This window comes from Trichechus manatus, unplaced genomic scaffold, assembly GCF_000243295.1.
Source record: "Trichechus manatus latirostris isolate Lorelei unplaced genomic scaffold, TriManLat1.0 scaffold00139, whole genome shotgun sequence".
NCBI classification, from domain to species: Eukaryota; Metazoa; Chordata; class Mammalia; order Sirenia; family Trichechidae; genus Trichechus; species Trichechus manatus.
This window is the reverse complement of record NW_004444075.1, coordinates 3,076,750-3,103,106: the sequence shown is the minus strand read 5'-3', so window position 1 is coordinate 3,103,106 and position 26,357 is coordinate 3,076,750. Positions and strand designations below refer to the sequence as shown.

Here is a 26,357-nt window from a genome sequence, read left to right as displayed (position 1 = left end):
GATGGCTTCACTGGAGAGTTCTACCAAACTTTCAGAGAAGAGTTAACACCACTACTAAAGGTATTTTAGAGTATAGAAAAGGCTGGAATACTCCCAAACTCATTCTATGAAGCCAGCATAACTGTGACACCAAAACCAGGTAAAGATACCACAAAAAAAGAAAATTATAGACCGATACCCCGCATGAACATTGATGCAAAAATCCTCAACAAAATTCTAGCCAATAGAATTCAGCAACATATCGAAAAAATAATTCATCATGATCAAGTGGGATTTCTACCAGGTATGCAAGGATGGTTCAACTTAGAAAAACAATCAATGTAATCCATCACATAAATAAAACAAAAGACAAGAATCACATGATCTTAGGATGCAAAAAAGGCATTTGACAAAGTCCAACACCCATTCATGATAAAAGCTCTCAACAAAACAGGAATAGAAGGGAAACTCCTAAATATAATTAACGGCATTTATACAAAGTCAACAGCCAACATCATCCTAAATGGAGAGAGTCTGAAAGCATTCCCCTTGAGAACAGGAACCAGACAAGGATGCCCTTTATCACCACTCTTATTCAACACTGTGCTGGAGGTCCTAGCCAGAGCAATCAGGCTAGAAAAAGAAACAAAGGATATCCAAATTGGTAGTGAGGAAGTCAAAGTATCTCTATTTGTAGATGATATGATCTTATACACAGAAAACCCCAAAGAATCCATAAGAAAACTACTGGAACTAATAGAAGATTTCAGCAAAGTTTCAGGATACGAAATAAACATATAAAAATCAGCTGGATTCCTTTACACCAACACAGAGAAGCTCAAAGAGGAAATCACCAAATCAATACCATTTACAATAGCCCCCAAGAAGATAAAATACTTAGGAATAACTCTAACCAGAGATGTAAAAGATATACAATGAAAACTACAAGAAACTACCTCAAGAAACCAAAAGTGACCTGTGTAAGTGGAAAAACATACCTTGCTCATGGACAGGTAGACTCAACATAGTGAAAATGTCAATTCTACCCAAAGCGATCTACAGATACAATACAATCCCAATCCAAATTCTACCAGCATCTTTTAATGAGATGGAGAAACGAATCACCAACTTCATATGGAACGGGAAGAGGCCCTGAATAAGTAAAGCATTACTTGAAAAGAAGAACAGGGTGGGAGGCCTCACACTACTTGATTTTAGAACCTATCATACTGCCACAGTAGTCAGAACAGCCTGGTACTGGTATAACAACAGATAGATAGACAAATGGAATAGAATTGAGAATCCAGACATAAATTCGTCCACCTATGAGCAGCTGATATTTGACAAAGGCCCAAAGTCTGCTGATGGGGGAAAAGACAGTCTCTTTAATAAATGGTGCTGGCATAAGTGGATATCCACCTGCACTAAACTGAAACAAGATCCATACCTCACACCATGCACAAAAACTAACTCGAAATGGATCAAAGATTTAAATATAAAATCAAAAATGATTAAAGATCATGGAAGAAAATAAGGACGACGGTAGGAGCCCTAGTATATGGCATAAACACAATACAAACCATAAGTAACAATGCACAAGCACCAGAAGAGAGCTGAGATAAATGGGAGCTCCTAAAAATCAAACACTTATGCTCATCAAAAGATTTCACCAAAAGAGTAAAAAGACAATCTACAGACTAGTAAAAAATTTTTGCCTATGACAAATCTGACCAGCGTCTAATCTCTAAAATCTACAAGATACTGCAAAACCTCAACAATAAAAAGACAAATAACCCAATTAAAAAATGGGCAAAGGATATGAACAGGCACTTTGCCAAAGAAGATATTCAGGTGGCTAACAGACATATGAATAAATGCTCACGATCATTAGCCATTAGAGAAATGCAGATCAAAACTACAATGAGATATTATCTAACCACAACAAGGCTAGCATTAATCCAAGGAACACAAAATAGTAAATGCTGGAGAGGTTGTGGAGAGACTGGAACACTTATACACTGTTGGTGGGAATGTAAAATGGTACAACCACTTTGGAAATCAATTTGGCACTTCCTTAAAAACCTAGAAATAGAAGTACCATACGATCCAGCTATCCCACTCCTTGGAATATATCCTAGAGAAATAAGAGATCACCCAAATAGATAAATGCGTACCCATGTTCACTACAGTACTATATGCAATAGCAAAAAGATGGAAACCACCTAGGTGCCCATCAACAGACGAACAGATCAACAAATTATAGTATATCCACACAATGGAATACTACGCAACGATAAAGAACAACAATGAAGCTGTGAAACATAACATGCAGGAAGCTGGAGGTCATTATGCTGAGTGAATTTAGTCAGTCACAGAAGGACAAGTATTGTATAAGAACACTATTATAAGAACTCAAGAAAAGGTTTAAACACAGAAGAAAACATTCTGTGATGGTAACGAGGGTGGGGATGGATGGGGAGGGTTATTTACTAACTAGATAATAGATAAGAATTATCTTAGGTGGAGGGAAGGACAAGACACACTACAGGGGAAGTCACCACAACTGGACTAAACCAAAGCTAAGAAGTTTCCTGAATATAGTCAAACACTTTGAGGGACAGAGTAGTAGGGGTAAGGGTCTGAGGACCATGCTTTCAGGGGACATCTAGGTCAATTGGCATAACAAAGCTTATTAAGAAAATGTTCTGCATCCTACTTTGGTGAGTGGCCTCTGGGGTCTTAAAAGCTTGCAAGTGGCCATGTAAGATGCATCAATTGGTTCCAACCACCTGTAGTAAAGGAGAATGAAGAACACCAACGACACAATGAAAGTAGTAGCCCAAGAGACAGAAAGGGCCACATAAACCAGAGACTTCATCAGTCTGAGACCAGAAGAACTAGATGGTGCCCGGCTACCACCAATGACCGCCCTGACAGGGAACACAACAGAGAGTCCCAGATGGAGCAGGAAACAGGTGGGGTGCAGAACTCAAATTCCAGTAAGAAGACCAGACTTAATGGTCTGAGACTGGAGGAACCCCAGAAAGCATGGCCCCTGGATTCTCTATCAGCCAAGAACTAAAACAATTTCTGAGGCCAACTCTTCAGACAGGGATTGGACTGTACTGTGGGACATAAAGTGATACTCATGAGGAGTGTGCCCCTTAGCTCAAGTAGATTCAAGAGACTAAATGGGCAGCTTCTATCCAGAGGTGAGATGGGAAGGCAGAGAGGGTTAGGAGCTGGTTTAATGGGCATGGGGAATCAGGGGTAGAAAGGAGGAGTGTGCTGTCACACTATGGGGAGAGCAATTAGAGTCATATTACAATGTATGTATAAATTTTTGCACAGGAAAAAATAAAAAAATTAAAAGTAAAAAAAAAAGGAACACAGAATCAGGATTGGAAGAAGACTCATTAACAACCTGCCCTATGCAGATGACACAACCTTGCTTGCTGAAAGTAAAGAAGACTTGAAGCACTTAATGATGAAGATCAAAGACTATAACCTTCATTATCAACTACTCCTCAATATAAAGAAAACAAAAATCCTCGCAACTGGGGAATCCAGACTAACAGTTTAATGAGAAACTATTTTTTCTGTAAACCTTCATCTAAATTACAATAAAAAAAAATTAAAAAAAAAAATCCTCACAACAGGACCAATAAGCAACATCATGATAAACAGAGAAAATGTTGACGTTGTCAAGGATTTTATTTTACTCGGCTCCACAATCAATGCCTATGGAAGCAGCAGTCAAGAAATCAACGAACATATTCCATCAGGCAATTCTACTGCAAAAGACTTCTTTAAAGTGTTAAAAGCAAAGATGTCACCTTGAAGACTAAGGTGCGCCTGACCCAAGCCATATTTCCAATTGCCTGACATGCATATGAAAGCTGGACAATGAATACGGAAGATAGAAGAAGAACTCATGTCTTTAAATTATGGTGTTGGTGAATAATATTGAATATATTATGGACTTCCAGAAGAACAAACAAATCTGTCTGGGAAGAAGTACAGCCAGAATACTCCTTAGAAGGGAGGATGGGGAGACATCGTCTCACGTACTTTGGACATGTTATGAGGAGGGACCAGTCCTTGGACAGGACAGCATGCTTGGTAAGGTAGAATGTCAGTAAAAAAGAGGAAGGCTCTCAATGAGATGGTCTGACACAGTGGCTGCAACAATGTGCTCAAACATAGCAATGATTAAGTGGATGGTACAAGACCAGGCAGGATTTCATTCTGTTGTATGTAGGGTTGCTATGAGTGGGGACTGACTCAACAGCACCTAATAACAACAACAGAGGAAAACATGGCCATGATGAGGACAGAAACAGAAGATACATACAAAAATAAAAACAAAAAAAACCTAGAGCTTCAAGAGCTGAAAATCACTATTTGAAATGAAAAATTCTTAGAATAGGTATAACAGTAAATTAGACACTGAAAGAAATGATCAGTGAACTTGAAGGAATACACACTTTCCAAAATGAAGCATGAGAGGAAAAGGGGTTTTTACCAAAAAAAAGGAATGAATCCTTACTCAGTGACCTGTGCGACAACATAAAGCAGTCTAGCCTACATATAAGTGGAGTCTTTCCTCAAAAATAAAGGGAGGGACATAAAAATATTTGAAGAAATAATGCTCATATATTACCCAAATTTGATACAAACTATAAACTTACAGTTCCAAGAAGCTCAAAAATCCCAAAGCAAGGTAAACACAGAGAAAAACACACCAAGGTACAACGAAGTCAAATAGCTGAAAATGCTGGTAATGAAACAATCTTAAAACCAAACAGAGAAATATGACATATGTGTAGGAACACAAAGATAAGAATAACAACTGACTTCTCATCAGAAACAATGCAAGCCACAAGACAAGGAATGACTGTTAAAAAATAACTATCAACCTAGAATACAACAGTGAAAATGAAGGTAACATAAAGAAATTCTCAGAGAAATAAAAGTTGGGAAAATTCAACACCAGCAGACCTGTAGTACAATATGTTAAAGAAAGTTTTTTAGGTAGAAGGAAAATAACAAGACATGAAAATTCTGATTTATAGAAAAAAAAAGTATCAAATGATAAATATGTAGTAAATATACAGACTTTTTCTTCATTTTAACTTTAAAATATTACTGTTTGAAGAATAAACAGTATGTTACGGCATTTACAGTATACGTAGAAGTAAACTGTATGATATTAAAAAGGATGGAAGGGGAAATATAAGATACTGTTAAGGCTAAATTATACATGAAGTGGTATAATATTATTTTAGAGCAGATTAAGATAAGATAAAGATGCATACTGTAACCCCAGAGGAACCACTAATACAACCCAAAGAGGAAAAGCTCATCAGCCAACAGAAGAGAAAAAAATGGAATCTAAAAACTTAGGAAGCAAACAGATTTAGCTGATTCAGCCTCTCTAACAGAACTCATCAGCCAAAGTTTTACTATCCAAACTTAGAAACCAAGGAGATTGGATGGCAAAGTATAGCTGTGTCATTTTTAAAGATGGAAAGACTATCATAAAAATATAAATTCTCTCCACATCTACACATTCAAAACAAATCCACTCAATATCCTATTACAATTTTCCAAAAGAATAAAATCTAGTAACTACAGAGGCAAGGGGAGATAAGGATTGGGAACGTTCCCTATTAGGACAGAAAACGCAATAACTGATATTTAGTGTTAACTGGTCATCCATATGGGGGAGAAAAAAAACCCTTTAGTTTCCTATCTCATTTCAAATATAAAAGTTAAGTTTCAAAGGTAGTAAATATGTAAAAAAAAACCAAAATGGAAACACTTATACAAAAATACAGAGAATATATTTTATGCTACTGGATAGAAAGGATTTCTTACATAAGACATAAACCACCAAATAAAAAGAATGATGAGGAGGCGGGGCCAAGATGGCAGAGTAGTCAGACGTTTCCTGCGGTCCCTCTTACAACAAAGACCCGAAAAAACAAGTGAATCAATTGTATGTAACTATCTAGGAGTGCTGAACATCAAAGGCAAAGCTGAGTAATCGGACCGAGTGGCGGAGGGGAGGGAGAGACGGTTTGGAAGCAGCAAGGAGTTGCCAGACCTGACCTGGCAGGAGCCTGAAACCTTCAGGCTGGATCAGCTCGGATGACAGGGAAAAAACAAACTACCAGCTCCCCTAAGACAGAAACCTACGGTAGGCACAGCTCCTTTGCCTAGGCACAGGCATAAGGGATCCATGGACTCTGAGTGCCTTTCCCCCTGCAGAGACTTGTGTGGGCCCATCTCAACACCATAGGCCCTCATTACCACAGTACAACAGGGTGTATACCAGAACCCTAACTTCAACTGTTTCAGATGTGAAGTGGCAAGTTCTTGACATTTGACACTGCTCTGCCCATTAAGCAGGGTCTTCACGTACCCACATCAGAGGCCTGAGGACTGGTGGCTCCACCCATGCCACCTAGCCACCCGTGACAGGGGTCCAAGGGTAAGTGGTGCCCCCCCGTCCTTACAGCCAACAGCATAGGATGCTCACAGTCCGGCTGCAAAACTCACCTACCTACTCGCCCTAGGAAACAGGGACACGCTTTCCTTTCAGACACTCAGGGGAAGCTGTCAGCCCCCGCCTTGCTCAATGTGTGACCCCCTACTGCAGCCAGACACCTGTGCCTATACCAATCACCCTGTAGGTTAGAACCTGCACCACACACTTGGTGACCGACAACCTGGACACCTGAGCTGAATCCATACAAGAAAATTTAACAGACTCCTAGGCTCACATACTTAATAACAGATCTAACTACTGGGTGACAGGACGTTAGAGCTTCAAAGGCGCCAGTAATCAAACTAGCGCACGAGAGCAGCCTATTTGGGCATGTCAAAACAAAACAAAACAAGAAGCTAAGACATAGTAAGCAATTATAAAATAAAAAAAGAATGAAGAATCCAACTACTTTAAAAACTACTATTCAATAAAAAATACCATAGAGTTATAACAGAAGTTATACACTGGAAGAAGATATATGTGACATAAATTAACTGCTTCCCAGAATTTATTATTAAAATTTTATAAGTTTATGAAGAAAGAGACAAAGGCTCCAATAGAAAAATGGGTACATAAAAGAAGTGCAATTCATGGAAGAAACCTCAATGACTACTGATCATAGAAAATGTCACCAATGAGGAAATGAAAATTAAAATAGCAATGAGATATAGGTTCACCATCATTAGACTGGCTAACAATTTCAATCCCAACAATATTGTTGGTGTAAAAACGTAAATTATAATAATTTTAGAGAACAGTATGGCAATATCTGTCAAAGCTGAAGATATACATATTCTATGAACCAGCAATTACAGTTCTAAGTACAGACCTAGAGAAATTCTTACACATAATATATGACCATGTTCCAAGTATTATTAACAATAGTGAAAAATTGGAAATAACCTAAATGTATATCATAAGAAGATGGATAATTTTGCTATTTTCACACAATGGAATTTACCATATGCAATTATACATTGTCTATATATATCAATATAAACTGAAAAAAGTTTCATAAATTGTATACTATGATATCACTCACATAAATTTAAGAACATATTTTATGTAAACACATATGAAATAAAATGTGAAAACATAGACTTAAAGGATACACACTAAATTCACAGTAGTGGCTGTCTCTGGGGAAAGAGGATATGAGGAATGGGTAAGGTTAGAAAGAGAACTTAAGATTTTATCTGCAATGTTTGATTTCTTTTACTAAAAATATTCCTAAGTAAATCTGACAATATAATAACATTGATTAATTTGCATGTAGTAGGAGTACATTTCTATACTTTTAAAGTCCCTCCCTGCTAAATAAATATAATAAAGAAAAGGAGAAAGGGGGGAAGAAAGAAGAAATGAAGGAAAAAGGAAGAGGGGGTAGGGAGAGAAGGAGAAAGAGCAGGAGATAAAAATTATTCAGTCACTTAGTCACTAAAAACATTTTTTAAAGAATACCTGAGTCAGGGAGAAAAATAACAAATTACCAGAACAGCTTATTGTAAAGCAATGAAAAAATAAGTACAAAATACAAAAATCTGTTAGGTGTTGTTAAAGCACCTTGGGGAAAATCAACTGAGTTATTAAAAAAAAAGAAATAAAGAATGACTAAAAATTTGAAATTTGAAAAATCTAAAAAAGGAAAATATAACAAATCAGAGGAAAAGGAAAATCATCAAGGTTGAACAAATAAAATTTTAAATGTGAGTGTAACGGGAATGTTTCAAAGCAAGTTGAGCTTTGGAAAAATATTAATACAACTAGTAAAGCTGATTCTATCAAACGAAGGAAACAAAAAGTGAATAATAAAAATCAGAAATGCTAGCCATAACAAAAGGACTGAAAGACAATTAAGATAGGAAGATAGAGGAATACAATGGTGGTGGAATTCTATGGAAACATGATCACTAAAAATGGCTATTGGTAGCTGTTGAATTTTCCTGGGGAACACAGGTGACCAGAGCTACCAATTCCTTGAGTCAGCAGTCTGGAACCTTTCTTTTGAGGAAAATATTCATAATCCTACAGAAAGGAGACAACACAAATAACCATCCTAGTGAAAACTGGTTAAGTCAATTTGTTATGAGCAAATTCTATATAGTTTTATAAAATGTTGAGGATATGGCTATTTAAGGCCAAATAACATTGACTGAAAAAATTACATAAAATATGCACACACACACAGTGATAAGGATCAAAGCAGGAATTAAAATTAAAGTGTTTGTGTTTTAGATTCATGGAATTTTTCTTCATAGACTGAAAGCATAAAAAAAAAAATAAACACATGTTGAAAAAGACAATAAACTTAAAATATTAATTAAAATGAGAATTAAACCACTGCACCACCAGGGCTCCAACTAAAAGGTAGGAAAGTACAAAATCCATTTTACATAAGTACTTCACCCAGTATAGTCAAAATAAGTCGTTTTAATCTTAAAAACAATTAAGTTCCATTGGCTGTAAACTTCACTAATATGTTGTGTCTCATTTCTTAATTATGAAAAATGATGAAATTTGTTTTGAACTGGATTGTCTGCTTACCAATCATCTGGTTTGACGGCAGAAGGATCAGGAATTTTTGCTCTTTCATCCCAGTCATCAGGTTTCCTGTCACTGGGATCTTCAATCTCTTTGGGAGGATTGATAGGAGGAACCACATCCTCTAGAAGGCTTCCTTTGTTTACAACTATTTGGTCAATTAATATTTCAAATGTGTCATCTGGATTCATCACTACAGATCGATTTAAAATATACATATCACCTTGAGAGACATTTTAAACATAATCTTCTAAAAAATAACACTCCCCTAAAAGTCGTGGGTAAAATTTTTTTTCCCAACCAAAAGTACAGAAAAAAACAACGTATTAAATCGAAGTATGCTCAAATCACTATAATACAATACTCTCTAAAATCAAAGATATCATTTTGTTTTGAACTGTATTCTTTATAATAAAAAGTTACACTACTTATCAGATTAAAAATATCTAGTAGCTAGCTAGCTCAGTTTGGGACTCACATCAGCTTCACTCTTTTGTAGTTACAGAATACAATCCAATCTTCTTCAGCATTTTAAAATAATTTTTTGAAACAATCTCAAACTTACAGACAGGTTACAAAGAACTTAACTTTTTTCTGAACCACCTGAGAGTAAGTTACCAACCTCATGCACATCACCCCTGAATATTTTAATGTATGTTTATTTCCTATAAACAAAGGCATTATCCTACATAATGCCAAGCCAGCCACCAAAATTAGGAAATTAACACTGATACATTACTACCATTTAACCCTCAGAACCTATTAAGTTTTGCCAATTATTCAAATAATATCTTTTATAACAAAGGATTAAGTTCATAGTCAGGTACTGCATTTAGTTGTCATGTCTCTTTAGCCTCCTTTCCACATGCTTCTTTTAAACTCTACGCACTTTAACAGAACATAATGTGTAATGTGGCCATATTACCAATGGGAGAAGTCCACTCTTAGTAAGATCCCCTGAAAATGAATTATGCCTTATTCTGAAGTCTACTCTTAGCCATCACCATTTACTCATATTTCATTAGTGGCAACACAAAATATTCCCTGATTCCCATCACTTGAAACCAGTCTCTCCTTAGATAACTCAGTGAAAACCTGCCAATTACAATACATTACTAGGGTTAATTCCTTCACAACTGCACAGGAATCCTGAGAGCTCTGGGCATGAAGATGGGTAATGTGTTGGAGCACAGTTCTACTTGGACACACGAGGTCCCCATGAGTCGGAATCCACTCAATGGCAAGTGGGGTGCTGTTTTGTTTCGTTTTTTAAATATGAGACAAGAGTGTAAATAAAGGAAGGATACATTTAAAAACTAATTCAAACATCTCTGAGACAGGAAGTACCTTTTGACTTTAAGGATGTTAAAGGCAGTGATGAAATCATCATTGACTAGAAATCTTTAAAGGTACGGTCATTGGCATTTAAAAACCAATGACTCATACACTGTAGTATAAAATATCTTAAGGGTGACTTAAAATATCCAAGTTTATACTTATTGGCATGTTTGTTCCAGGTAAATATTATCCTTCTAAAAGTCCACAAGTCAAAAATTTCATAAAGGACTCTCTTACCTTTTGTAATGACAAAATAAAAGACCCCACCTCCTTCTGTAAATATAGGAGGTCATTGGGTAAAATTTAGATCTTTGAAAAGAATGAGAAAGATGAAAAGAGCTGCTTAACACTTGCTTTCAATAAACTAAGGAAGCAGGAGCTGTCAACAAATGTCAGGATCATTCTGACTTAAGGATTCAAGTGAGCTACCACTTTTTGAAGAAATAGTTCTGAAGAAATAACAACCTTCAGAGATTTCAGTAACAACACCATCGAACTATTTATATCAAAACCAAATAATGCAATTGCCCACTCAATAGTTTCTCCCTTCTCCTTTTCTCCACTATTTCTTCTTCTACTACGGGTGAGATTATAAATCTGCAATTCACTACAGCCAGGGAAAAACAGTCATGATTGAAGCAGAGCTAAGAGTAAGATCTTAAATGCAAAGTATTACTAGAGCTTTCCTAATTAAAAAATAGCTTCAGTTTAATCAAGAAAAATCTTGAAAGCTCTCTTAATAAAATCTGCAACTGAAATTGATTTTTTAAAACTACCGTGGCAACAATAAAGCAAATTACAAATAGGCATATGTGAAAAAATCTTTGGTCAAGAAAAGTTCTATTTAGAAAACTATGTTAAATATTTTAAATGACTCTACAATAAAAGGCATTAGATTATAAAGTATTTTAAGTTATTCTGTGAGGGTCTTAAAACAAGTACACAATAATGTTATAAAAATATAATGGTATTTCACAAAAGTTATTCAATAAGCCTAGCACAACGATCAGCTTTTGTGTATAGTAGTAAGAAATGCAAGTGTTCTAAAGAGTCAGCCTTCGGTTTCCATTCCGGCCCTACCAGTTACTGTTGTTTCCTAGAGCAAAAAGGAGAGACCACCACTCACCTCAAGGTGATGGTTCTAAACAAAGTGCCTAGCATAGAACATAGCACGTATTAGGTGTTTAACGAAAATTAGTCCTTTCTTTCCTAGTCTTTTTTCTATATGCTTGCGTAATTTTCCCAGTGGCAAACATAATATGCTTACCATTTGAATCTTGCTTTCTGTCTCCATTGTAATATTATAAGCATTTCCCCTCGTTGCTAAACATTTTCATAGTTATCATTTTTAATGTATTAGATAAAAAAAAACTCCCCTACTATAATATTAAGGTTGCTTCAAATTTTCAGTGTATCTTCACACATAGGTTTTCTTTCTTCTGGATTATTTCCTTTGGATAAATTCCTGAAAGTGGGACTGTGGTTTCAAAGGATATAAAGTTCTTGTTGCTTTTGATACATACTACATCAAACTGCTTTTGACCAGGTTTGTACAAAGCCAAATTAAACTGAATTCATTTCTTCTAGTCAGGTTTTCCCATTATTTTTACTTTATGTTCTCCAAAATGTCCAGTATTGTGTTTCAATTATTTCAGAAAAGGATTTGGGCATAATTACTGACAATAAAAATAAGATAAAACTGGGTACTGCCTTAGCAGACAAAATTAATGTCTCTGCAAATGTAGCCTTCAGAAAAAAAATCAAATGACCAGTCTTGGATGGAGCTGAGACATGAGTAAGGAAGCTGACAGTCACTGGAAAATGTCCTGCTAGGTTCTGACATGCTATGACTTTAAGAAATCAAACACCAACGCTATATAACCAAGTGTGCCTGAGAATGGGAGAAACAGCCTTCTATGACACCCCAAAGTCTGTGCAAGCTCTCATATACTTAAGTATGTTAATATATGGTTACACAACGCCTTCTCTTTCAAAACTTAAATATGTGCCACGCCACACCCATAACAAGGTGGGACCAAACCATAATCGCAACTGCCTACAGAAGAAAGCTTAAACTTTTTAGGTTGGCATTCAGGGCCTCTTCCTCTTTTATCTTCTCTTCTAGTTTTTCCTCTTTACACCACCACTAATTTCACAGAACATAAAGTGTCCTTTTCCATTGCTATGATTTTTCAAATTCTATCTATACTTCAAGAAAAGTTCAAATACAATTTCCTTTACTAGGCTTTCTCTGAGCTCCAAGCTGGAAGTAGTACTGCTTTTGAACTCATAACTGTACTTCAGTTGTCTCTCTCATATGGCACTTACTTTCTACTGTGTGCTATAATTATTTATGTATGTCTTATTTTCACAAAAAGGTAAGCTCCTTAAGGGTAAGATCCATGTTTGTTTCCCAAAAAAATTTGCCATGAATATATCAATAGTCAGCAAATATTTCTGAATTAATGAATTAAAAGGATATACCAAGAGTATAAAGATGCGTTTTCCTGTCTGTAAAGAAGTTTTTAAGGTCTACATCTGGAGGTTTGGCATGCTTCTCTTCAAAAACTCCAGTTTTAGGATGTTTATGTCTGAAGATAAAATGAAGTTTATAATCTTCTCCACATTTATCTGGTCCAAACATGATGGTATAGGAAGTTTTATCATAAAAGTTTTCCTTCAAAGAGAGATGAGTGTTGAAATTAGTCAAGAATTACAGAGCATTTAATGAATTCTCTATTCTATCCAATCGTGCAGAACTTACAAAAATATATTAACTGTTAATTCGCCCAAGATTTCATATGACATGTGACAATAAAGATGTGGTAAGATGATAGACTATATCTGAAAACTGTTAGATTTTTTTAAAAAGCATGTTCCTACCACTTCTGAAGATGCAGGAGAGAAGCATAAATTATGCTAGCAGCAGCATAAGCTTTAATTATTTTACATAAATCTTAATATTTTATTAAGAAAACTAACATTAGAAGAGAATATATTTATGACCTTAAGACTATAATGGCTATTTGTTACTCTCATTCAGGAAGACAATCCGAGTACAGAGTGAAGACAGAGTCAGACACAGAATCAGACACAGAGACATGGTCCCTGTTCTAACACCCAGTAACTAGAATGTTTGGGAATATATCTGGCATAGTGGTTAAGAGCATGGGGTCTGGAGTCAGATATCCAGGTTCAAACTCTTATCACTGCCACCTACACTAGTTATGCATAGACCTGAACGAATTTCTTCACCTCTCTGTAGCTCTGTTTCATCATCTCTGTAGATAATAAAAGCACCTACCTTACAAGGTTTCTCTGAGGATTAAGTGAACTAACCAGATGAAGCGCTTATAAAAATACTCTGCATTAGCTTTTATTATTGTCATCGTATCTTCAGGTGATCAACACCTAATGATACCGAAAACAAGAGCTTCAACATATACTACAAATGGCATCTCCTTTACCTCTTCCTAATAATAGTACCTAAAGACTTTAATCCACGCTTCATAGCCTATACACAGACACACACTCTGATGAGCATCTCATCGATATCTCAGTTATCTTTTTCTGGTTACGTGCCTCCTGCAAGAGAATGTTATTAGAAATGTCCCCAACCTTAGCTGGTCCTAACACAACCTCTAAGACTTATAAAAGCCACTTTAAGAAAATAGTTTTTAAATTAGTTATTTTCTCAATCTTCTGTGGGTTGTCAATCCCTAAATGGACCCTCCTTTTTTATTTGGCTCTTAGGTCATTTCTTTTCACTGCTTTGCTAAATTATTTTACTTCTATGAATGAACTTGTGATCCTTATGTTGAAAAGAAAATAATTCTAATTTTTCAATGGCATTTACAAACATCATGTTATTTCTTGTTTACAGACATGGTAAACTTTTTAATATTGCTAAAGATTACAAAATTGATGCCATCAAGTGACACAACTTTATATGAAACGTAAAGACAGACTGTAAAAACTATAAATTGATACGGGAAAAAGAAAAACTTTCAAGGTCTTTTCAATTTCAGTTGAAAATAAAATTTCCAATTTTATCAATTATTCTTTAAAAATACTTATTAACTTTAAAAAAGGGTCTTAAATATTAAAATATCATACCAGATTCAAATCATCAGTGTCTGCTAGGAGTTTAATGTATGCACCTCCACAATCAATACCATCTTGAAAATTTACTTCATATCTAAATGTAGGGGAAAAAGAATCATACCGCTGATAAATAAAAATTACTAATTGTTCTTTAAAATCTAATGTATTATTCTCAATTAATTTAAAACATATTTCACATTACAAATAAGCTCATCTAAAGTATATCTACATTTATAATAACCAGAAATGCTTTTCTAACTACTGCAATATGATGTACATCATCAAAATATTAAAAACAGAATGCTTATAATCAACTACAAAAAAGTCAACCAATTTATTGAAACCATTTTTTCCACCAAAACTACTGAATTAAGAATATAATACTTTGACTAAAACTACAATAGGAAACTTCAAATTCAGATAAGGAAGGCACTATACATTATATTCTTTACAAGCTAAATAAATAAAGTCTACAAGGACCACAATTACAGCAACAGACATCTAAGAAATTGCTAATGACTTTAGACACCCAGTTCACTATCAATTTGCTTTTTAGCTCAACTACATCTAAACCACGTTAAGTAAGTTGTACATTCAATTAAACAGTTCCAGCAAAAGATTTCAGAATCTCAATTAATAACCTAGAGTGTTTCACAGACCTTAACAGCCAGGAAGTATGAGAAATATGGTATAACAGGTCAAAGAGTGAAATGCCAGCCTTCTCATGGATTTACCACATGGAGTAATTCTTGGTAAGATTGTTTTAAAACAAGTCTTGCTTTGGCAATGAGGCACAGACTTACTGAACAGCATTTAGAAAAAATTTTTGGTCATTTGACTAATTATTTGCAACAAAAAACAGTGAAAACCAAAGGGTTATGATTTGGTTACGTGAATTAAAACAGTATGATATGAAAACTAGGGAAGCATTAGGAACTAGTGATAACTTTAATAAAGGACTGTAGTTTCAAATGTTTCTGAAGAAACTTTAGTGACAAGAAAGTGAAAACAAAAGATATAAAATTATAGCTGTTTGAACTCAATTAGTGTATATATTTTACATTTAAAAAAACAGGAGATACAATAAAATTTTAAATAATTCTCTCTCCTGAGTTGCAGAATTATGGATGATTGTTTTTCCCACTTTCTATTATGCTTTATTTGTCAAGCTGTCTACATTAGTGGTTATAAGTATGTACTTTGGAGTCAGAAAGACCTGACATTTATTCTTGATTCTGCGACTTACTGTAGTGTTCCAGCTCTCTACGCTATCTCTTATAGTTACTTAAGCTCTCTAAGTTTCCATTTGCTCATCTATAAAATAGAGACATTGCCTGTACCTACACCTCAAAAGACTGTTACGATGATTAAAGGATATTATGTACAATGATGAGCAAATAAATGCTTAAGTTAGCTTTTGTTACAATCAGAAAAAAAGGTTTTTTAATGTTTTTTTTTAAATAAAGAAGTTTGTTTTCCTCAAAGCCGTATCAATAGTCTTACTTTAAACAATAGATAAGTAATTTTTTCATGAACTTACGTCTTTGAAGGCTAGAATGTAGAAGAAATGGTGCCCAATGTGGCTTAAAGGCAAATATTCACTATTTTTAGGAAGAATAAACTAAAAAGCTTTATTATAGGTGATCTAAAGACAAAGGGTCTTGTGAAAAGGTAGGAACCCTAGTGGCACAGTGGTTAAATGTTGGTCTGCTAAGGAGAGGATGGGCAGTTCGAATCTACCAGCCACTCCTTGGAAACCCTATAGGGGCAGTTCTACTCTGTCCTATAGGGTCACTATGAGTCAAAACTGATTTGATAGCAACTGGTTTGGCTTTTTTTTTTTTTTTTTTTTTAATACAAAGGTTTTGTGAAAAGGTAGGAACTAAAAAGGACAATTTCATAAATTATAAGCTATAAATGTCAACACAGCTTTGTTGTCTTATTATGCTTAGATTCAATCACTTCATGTATTTCTTATACACTGCAAACCTTCAGAGTTTTCAAGTCATTAACTTGTGCCTAGTATAAGTAATTCATCAGGGATTAGAAGATTAGTGAAATGTACATCATATGGCTGACTTCTGCTAAACTTCAAGTCACAGGAAAACTAAGTATGCAGAATATATGTTAATGAATAATTTCTTAAGAGTTATCATTTCCCAAACTGTTCCATGAAATAGTAATTATTGTTGGGGGAAAACAAATTCTGTGATTAAATATGTTTGAGAAACAGTACTAAAGGTAAAAGCAGGTTTATACAGTAGAACTTCTCAAAGTCTTTAAGGGCATCCTGTCTCTAAGAGTAAAATATTTTTAGTTTCCAAAACTTATATGACCACATAATACGTATTAACATATACACAATTTGGGAAAAAAGCTTTAGAATAAATTTATGTCAAAAATCCACATTAATTACTGTATTTAATATAAAATCACTTCTTATTTAGCCCATTTCTTTCTTCTCAATATTAAGACAAACATTCACTCTCTTCTCTGAATTGTTTTTGAGGACATGAAAAACTTCAATTCTTGACTCTCCTTTTCTTTTTTCAGGATAGTCATTTCACAACTCCTTCACTAATTTTTTTTAGACTTATTTTCCAACCTTGTTTCTAATCTTGCAAGCTATCATTTGCTCGCTTGCCTAGTAGTAATTTATACAGAAAATACTAAATTTAATTCATTTATTCTGGAGAACTTTATATTATTTTCCTTTACCCTTTCATTTAAGGCTCAAGAATCAAAACAGGAAATGATATTATTTTCATTAAGTTCCAATAGAGTGAGTAAGATTACCTTCAAACTTTCAAAAGAAAAAGCCTCTGAGTAACAACAATAACAAGCTCAAACATTAGTCCCAGTTAGTACTTACAACAATATTTCTGATTTCAAATAATGGTCATATACTCTTTGATATTATTATTTATTTTCAATTCAGTGAAATGGCTTAATGTTGACTAAGTCAAAGTATCACAACTGAAAAATTATACCAATTACACCAAATTTAATAATCTCTAAAATACAAAACGGTATTTTAGTTATTCCATATAAGAACATGTTAACAAAAAAAAAGTAGTTTGGAGTGATACATTTTTACAGGTAAATGATCTTTTCATATGCTGTAATTAACTCTGGACAGCCAAAATTTCTGATATAAGGTAGAGAATAACATTTATACATTTCCTTTTTGTTTCTAATTTGAATTTTATTGGTTTTGTAATTGTGTTTGCATTTAATTTGTAGATCTGTTGTGGTTTTATAGCAGTGAATGTGAAATAAACTTGAGTTTATGCTTAATTTTATGACAGTATACATTTAAGCAAATCATAACAAAACCAGTTTATGTCAATACTGGGGCTGAGGGGATGTCTGTGAAAATATGTGCCTTTTAAAAGGGTTCCACGTTTGAAAGAAACTGATCCATATATATACATTTCCTTTTTAAAGTAAATTCTCTGCCTTTGAATCTTACGACTGGTTTAACAGCAACACTTATGGTTCCACTGTGACTATATTTAGGTTAATGTCTTAAGAGCAAGTAATTTAAAGAGAACAGTTAAAATAGCTATTTTAGTATGTACTACATAGTTTACAGAAATCCTCGTGGTGCAGTGGTTAAGTGCTACAGCTGCTAACCAAAAGGTCGGCAGTTCGAATCCAACAGGTGCTCCTTGGAAACTCTATGGGGCAGTTCTACTCCGTCCCACAGGGTCACTATGAGTTGGCACTGACTTAATGGTAATGGGTTTTTATGTAGTTTATGGTGGTCAAATTTTATATATTATAGTATATGTTACATAATCATCATTTTATAATCAACCTGCTCTTCATTTAAAATTTTGCGTGTGTGTGTGTGTGTGTGTGTGTACCTGCGCGTTTTTATTCTTGAGGTGAAACTAAAAAGGGAAATCTAGATTTTACACCCATTATCCAAATGTAAACTATATTCAGAAAAGAAATTATACAAAATACAAAATTCAGAAAAAAAATTCAGAAACATAATAAAACTTACTGAACTATCAAAGGTTTATCAGCAAAAATAAAGGGTTTTGATAATATAGCAGAAATTGCATGATGTTTTGCTCTAGATTTCAACACCAGTCCTCTGTCACCAGGTAGTCGGTTTTCTTTCAATTCTTCTATTTCCCATCTTCCTAAAATATAGAGATAAAGTAAAGCAAATTAAACTGAGACAGAAAACAGTGACTTAAGAATTATTTATTAGCAGTGGTGAACAATCATTTTTTTCCCATGAAGGCTAATTTAGGAAAAATAAAACAAATTTTTAAATCAGGAAATAATATATCTGTAACTGTAAGCATACCTGCTTTTTTCTCCCCCCATTAGAGACACGTTTCATTTTCTTAGCTCTAATTGTAAAAACAAATAAATAGCAAACACTACAATATCTGATCAAGGCACTTCTAAATCTGGTTTATTTTGGTGTTCTCTAAGAGACTTTTTAATCAGTGGAATTACAAAAATGTGGCTTGTCTCATAAGGTCTACTGACACTGCATTTTTAAAATAAGATATTTAAAAATTGCATATGAGACAAAGAGCATCCTTAACATAAATGAGCAGACTGCCTCAGTCTGTTTATTTTGAAATACATGGCGTTCATCAGCTACTTTGCTTACTTTGCAGTAGCCACTGTAGAAATTTAAATCTTAATTTGACAACTGTATGCTCAATTCACATAAATTGTAATCACCCTTCCCAGACTAAGCCAATCAGCTCTCAGAACTTTTGGCCAGAAAAGCAGCAAAGCACTGGATAAGCTCTAAACAATAACATGGCAGAGCTGAGTTGAGGCCCTCGCTCGGCTGGAATTTAAGATGAGGAAGCTCCTGAAATAAGACGGCAGGCTGCATACAACGCAAAGCTAGGGAGGCTACACTTAGCCCTAGGGTCTCGTGTTGGGCTTTATTCCTTTACTCTTTTTACAGCAGGGGGCAAAAAAACTCTCCAGTAATTTGTGTAAAATCTTTTGGTTTTGAAAATTATAGGTATTGCCTATCCCAAGAAAACTCAATTCAGCACAAACTGGCTATTTTCCAAGTATTCTGATAACTTTAAATGTTTATTAACAGGCATTTTTAAATCACTGATGCTCTTTATATTACCTCCCCCCATCAATACAAAACAAAAAACTCAACAATGCAACAACCTGAACAGTCTTACCTTAGGTTTCTTTTTTTTCTTTGGTCTATCATTTGTGCACACTTCCCTGAGCTTTTAAAGATGCATTTTTTAAAGCTTCCAGGTTTCTCTCTCCTTTCCCCCCTAATTTGCTTATACTATCCTTTTCTAAATTGATGCATTTATTTGGTTTTCCTTCTCTCACATCAACAACGAATTGTATTATCACTACTAACCTGTGGTTTCAACAACAACAACAAAAAAACTTCTTTTATGAAGTAACTTTATCTTGTGGATTTTCGGGATATTAATAGCAAAGGATTTTATGGAAATTACGTAAATAAATTTATCAGCTGTGAAAAAGGTACCATCTAGCACTTCAACTTTAGAAAACTTGTGACAAATTCTGGAAAACAACCAGGAAATATCAATTCTGTTGTAAGTAAATTTTTAAAAAGAAGTAATCTGTCAATCTCCAAATAATACCCACATGATTTCACAAGATATCCTGAAAGTCGGTAACTTAAAAGATATTTATAATGCAATGTCTAAATGTTTATTAATAACAATCTGAAAATATAAATAATTAACCCCCAAATGCACCACCTATACCCCAGTACATAATGTTCCCTATCAAATTTAGTTATTCCTAAAAAACTAGAAATGAGAGTTTTACTCAGGTGGTACTTGATAGAAGCAATGATTAATTACTGTGAAACCTGAATATTTTTTAAAGGAAATCTGGTATTTCTCTCAACTAACCACTATGTATACAACACTGCTAATATCAATACCCAAACACCATTTTCAGAAAGTGGCAATTAAATAGAGCCCATATCTTTCAAAGTTGCTTTCAAGAAAGGAAAAACATCAGTCAGAAATCACAGCTAATCTAGTACGCTAGAAAATTATTTACTTGGATATTTAAGATGACAGACCAAACTTGGATACTAAGAAGATGTTTGTTTTTTGCTTGTTTGTTTGATTTTTAACTTAAGCTGGGGGAAAAAAATCATTTAAATTCTTAGAGCCATTTTTGTCTAGCAAGAAACAGAGGCTTAAATTCACCTGTGAGATAGACCATATTGTAATTTTAGGGCTTCTCCATCGATGAATTCTTCTAAAATATAAATGTAAAGCAAATATCTACCCAGTGTTCTTGGAAAAAAACTATAAAGTGACCTAAACACAGATATTTTTTAAAGTTAAGCAATCTATTTGACAATGCGTTTTATTTTGCTGGTATAATTTAGGCAGCATTCTATCACTGAGGATCCCCGGTGGCACACTGGTTAAGAGTTCAGGCTGCTAACCAAAAAGTCGGCAGTTCAAATTCACCAGCTGCTCCTTGGAAACTCTACGCGGCAATTCTACTCTGTCCTATAGCGTCACTATGAGTCGGAACTGACTCTACAGCAATGGATATATCCCTGAAGTCTTGATGCTTCTTTTCTCTAAATGGATTTAGATCAAATAGAGGGTTGCTTGTTCTGTGTATACGGTACTGCTCTTTTTTGGTATATATAAGCACGGGGATTTGCTAGGATGGAGAAAGCCGCAAAGACAGACACACAGGCCTATCTTTATCTCAGACCAAAACAGAAACTATGAAAAGGAACTAGATAGCTGAGCTCCTCCTACACGTGCTGTTATCTGTTTGTTGTTGTTGTTCTGATGTAACTGCCTGAGGGGTCTGAGGGTGAGATCACATCCTTTTGCGTATGCGGCCCTCTGAAAGTAAATTCTTACTACCAGTCATCTTGAGAAAAAGCCGATCTTGTTTCAGGATGTAAGAATTGAAGAGGCTAGCTTTAGACTAGAGGGAGGACAAAAGTCTTTTGTCATACTCCAGGGAGGAAAAAAACGACCCTTGTATATAAGATATTGGTTTCTGTAACTAAGTTTAACAATACTGTCAGAGATCCTATGATAATGGATATAGGCCTGGGCTCCAGGAGTAGCCATATATCTTGTAGCTCTCATACATTTTTCTCTGTCTGGTACTTATCTTTGATAGTTTCCAAACCACCAGGAAAATCTTGCCATAACTTATAACTTAGTCTGTTTATGCTAATGCTAGAGATGAAAGAGTAAAGTAGAGAACAGCAGTAGCCTGGGAAGTACTGATTTAAGAAATGCAGGAGACTAAACACAGTGGAATAAAAATTCAGCTGTGCAGAGTTAGAAAACTGGATGGTGGCAAAGCATGAAGTACCTGGGGATTTTCAGAAACATTAGAGAGACAAGATAAAAGACTGAACATTCTATTGTGAAGCAGGATGGGGCCTCAGGTCAAATACAATTTAATGGACGTATAATCTCAAAGGCTGCTGAATTCTGGGACATACTGGTTATATCTAATATTTAAATAAATATTTTACCATCATATATAGAAATCTCCGCATCTGTATCATCTTTCTTTGCCTTTGATAAGACCCACCTGTAAATAAAGTTGAAATCAAATGCATGCCATTAAAAATAAAGCTAGTAATTTATAGATACAATTCATATTACAAACACAACAAAAGAGTACCAGCACATTTTTATTTCAAGAATAAATGATTACTTAAGAGGCTAAATGAGGATATCTACGCATAGGCTGCAAGGCTAGAGTTAAACCAAATTTTGAGTCTTCAGTTTACTAGCTGTATGATCACAGGCAAGGCACACTAATCCTTAGTTTCCTCACCTGTAAAATAAAGATAATACTTACCTATCACTTAGGATGGCACCTGGCATAATAATCAGTAAATATTAACTTTTATTACTTTTACCACTATTTAGGATGGTAAAGTAACTCAAATTTGTCATGTGCAATTAGATTGGTAATATCTGTTCTAGAGAATGAAGAAATGTTAAAAGTTTTTTCTTTATATTCAGAATTCATTTGCATATTTTCTTTGTACAAATGAATAACTATTTGAATTAAACACCTTTATCAATCACAAAAATGTGTTAAGATACTACTTTACATTATCAACAAATAAGTACTTTTTAAAAAATTTATAGTTCTGTAGTAGAGGCCGATAATCAGTAACTTCAAAAAGCTAATCAAATCGAGGAAAACATTTTTTTGAATGAACACTCACCCAGCCAACCTTCCAGTATCAAAGGTTTCTGTAAAATACACTTCTCCTATAGGTTGAGGTGTCTTATATTTAATCTAGAAAACAGATTTAAAAAAAATCTAAAATTATTCATCTTTATAAATATTTTAATTAAATAATCTCACGGTTAAAAACCTAGTATGTAATGCACATATAGGTGATACAGATGTGAGGTGATATGGTCTCTGATCTCAAAACTTTTTATCCTAGTGGTGAAAAAATACAAGAGAATATAATAAATAAAATGATGGTGAAGATACTATATGTACAAACATAGGATACACTGACTCCTTCTAACACAGGAGGAATGGGAGGAAGTAATTAGAGAAGGTCTCTTGATACATTTGACCTAGTGTTATGGATTGAACTGTGTCTCCAAAAAATATATGCTGTAAATCCTAACCTCTAGGTCTGTGGTTATAATCCCATTTGGGAATGGGTTGTCTTTGTTACGTTAATGAGACAGGAATAGTACAGGGTGTGTCTTAAGAAAGAAGTAGAGATGGGGGGAAGAAAGATGCCAAGCCACATGAAGACTGCCCAGAAGCAGAAGCTCAGAAGAGACACGGACCTTCCTTCAGAGCTGGCAGAGAGAGAAAAAGCCTTCCACTAGAGTTAGCACCCTGAATTCAGACTTCTAGCCTCCTAAACTGTGAGAAAATAAATTTGTTTGTTAAAGCCACACATTTGTGGTATTCTCTTATAGCAGCACTAGATAATTAAGACAGAATTTGGTACCAGGAATAAGGTGCTGCTCTAACAGATACCTAAAATGTGGAAGTGGTTTTGGAATTGGGTAATGGGTAAAGGCTGGAAGAGTTTTAAGATGCCTAATAGTAAAAGCCTATACTGCCCTGAAGAGACTGTTGGTAGAATTATAGACATCAAAAGCAATTCTAGTAAGGGCTCAGAAGGAAGTGATGAGAGCTATAAAGTCTCTGTCGTCTTAGAGAACACATATGGTGCCAGCAACAGAATACTGCTAGAAATATGGATGTTAAATGTGCTTCTATGGAGGCTATAAAAGAAAATGAAGAACATGTTATCGGACAATGGAGGAAGGGCGATCCTTTTTATGCAGTGGCAAAGAACTTGCCTGAGTTATGTTCAAATGTTTGGTGCAGGTAGAACTTTTAAGTGTTAAACTTGGATATTTGGCTGACGAGATCTCTAAGCAAGATCTTAAAGGGGCTGTTTTCTCCTTGATGCTTATAATAAAACGTGAGAGGAAAGAGATGGGCTTAAAAATGAACTGCGCAAAGTAAAAACAGAACTTAAAGATTTGGAAAATTCTGTTGTACAAAGTAAGGACATGTCCTAGAGTGTTCACCAAGGATGTGTCTACTCAAACTTTTGTTAAGGAGATTAAGCCTGTGACTTATGGATCTAACTACCACAGCAGAAAACTCATCAGCTTTGACTGAACGAGACAGAGAAAGAATGAAAGCAGAGAATGTCGGCCTCTTGGAGTTTTATAGGTAGGAAACAGGCCAAAGGAGCTACATTTGTTGTCTTCCAAGAAAAGAAAAGAACCATCCCTGGAGCAGCTCAGAGATAAGCAGAACTGCTGGAAGGAGGGTGGGAAACAGGGCCGTTTCAGTTTCAAAAGGCGGGGTGATGTTCTTCTAAATCTCAAAGGATGGGGCCACAGGCTCCTAGGTTTCAAAGAGCTGGATCTTTACCAACTTGGTTCTGGAGTGTGAGGCTGCCATTAAGGTGTGCCAGGGGGATGGGGCTGCTGCCCAAAGCTGAAGGGGTGGGGTTGCCATGCCCAAGAGACAGAAAAATCGGGCCTGCCAGGGCTGAGGTCACCACTCAGATGGACTAGGAGAATGGGACCGCCTAAAGCTGAGGATTCAGAGTTGCCATCCCAGATGGCCTGGAAGGTGGAGCTGAAACCTAGGACCTAGGAGCCTCCACCCAGAATCCAGAGGGTGCGGCCAACACCCAGAGTCTGCAGGGCAGGGTCAGTCGCCTAGATGATCTCAGAGAAAAGAGGATTATTTTAAAGCCTTGAGAACTAATGTAAACTGTTTTGCTGTGTTTTGGACTTGCTTAATGCCTGCTATCCCTTCTTTCCCTCCAATTTCTCCCATCTGTAGTGGTAATGTATACCTCATGCCTGTTCCACCATTGTATTTTAGAAGCAGATAACCTGTATTGTAGACTTCACAAGTTCCCATATGAAGAGGAATTTTGACCTAGGATGGAATATGACCAAAGTCTTAATCATATTTAATTTAGATGATTCAGAAGATGAGAATTTGAACTTGGAGTTGATGAAAGACTTTTGGGATGATGTGATGGGGTGAATGTGTTTTGCATGTGGCAAGGACATGAATTGGTGGGGGGGCAAAGGGTAGAATGTTATGGACTGAACTGTGCCCCCAAAAATATGTGTTGGAAATCCTAATCACTAATGCTTGTGGTTATAATCTCATTTAGGAATAGGTTGTGTTTGTTATATTAACAACACAGGATTAGTATATGGTGTGTCTTAAATCAATCTCTTTTGAGATATAAAAGAGATTAAACAAGCAAGAGAAAGAAGTAGAGATGGGGGAAGAGAGATGTCAACCCACATGAAGACTGCCTAGGAGCAGAAGCTAAAGCGACAAGGACCTTCTGCCAGAGCTGATAGAGAGTGAAAGCCTTCCACTAGAGCCAGCACCCTGAATTTGGACTTCTAGCCTCCTGAAGTGTGAGAAAATAAATTTGTTAAAGCCACTCATTTGTGTCATAACAGCATTTATATTTCCAATGCCTGTATTTATACTGTATTTCTGTTACAACAGCACTAGATAACTAAGACATCTGGCCTTGAAAAGACTGACAAGTGACATTATTTGGGGATAAAAATCATTAGAAGCAAAGGAAATAGCATGATAAACACATAAATAAGATAAAAAGCTTAGAAAGTATGTAGGACTGTTCAAACCTAACTCTTAAATTTCACTGTTAGGTGACAAGAGGACAGTTAAGAAATCAGAAACACAGAGATGGGGAAAGGAGAAAGATGGCATTTTGGACCACAAAGAAAACTCAGGCATTTGAAAGCAGCAGCAACTAATGCTCATTGAGAATTTTTTATGTGCAAAGCATTGTTGTGAGGATCATGTAAATGTGAGCTGCTATGATGGTGGTAGTAGTAGTGGTGGTGCTTCCTTTAATCCTCACAACACTTCTATGAGTAAAGTACTATTATCCTATCATTTTACACATGATGAAAACTGTGGCAGAGAGGCAAAGTAACTTGCCCACTGTCATACAGTTAGGTAACTGGAGGGCTTAGATATGAACCCAGACTGTCTAGCTCCATAGCTTATACACATACCCACTACATTATAATATGTACTACATTGTAATATGTACTACACACCACTGATCAACAAGATAACTTAAGAGACTAAAATAATGTGTTGACAATGTGAAATGCTGATGATGAATGAATAAGAATTTTCCTAAAGTAATAGATCAATCTGAGTCCCTCCTGAATCAGTCTTTTGTGGTGTTGTCTGTGTGGTTAATTGTAAGATTTCTCCACTTACCTTTTCAGGAAAAGGATGCAGAAGTACTTTTTCCATTCTCACTTTC

At 35.2% G+C, this 26,357-nt stretch overlaps 1 protein-coding gene across 1 annotated transcript in view; it reads right to left on the bottom strand.

The window, feature by feature from the left end:
- The window catches only part of CLGN (calmegin), a 64,570-nt gene that overhangs the window by 22,277 nt on the left and 15,936 nt on the right, over window positions 1-26,357 (bottom strand). Inside the window, exons 3-8 of the mRNA XM_004385474.3 lie at window positions 22,746-22,819; window positions 22,038-22,096; window positions 18,528-18,669; window positions 14,528-14,609; window positions 12,896-13,088; window positions 9,077-9,266 (exon numbers count right to left, since the gene is read on the bottom strand). Coding sequence (XP_004385531.1) covers window positions 9,077-9,266; window positions 12,896-13,088; window positions 14,528-14,609; window positions 18,528-18,669; window positions 22,038-22,096; window positions 22,746-22,819 — 740 coding nt within the window. The remainder of the gene's footprint in view (window positions 1-9,076; window positions 9,267-12,895; window positions 13,089-14,527; window positions 14,610-18,527; window positions 18,670-22,037; window positions 22,097-22,745; window positions 22,820-26,357) is intronic.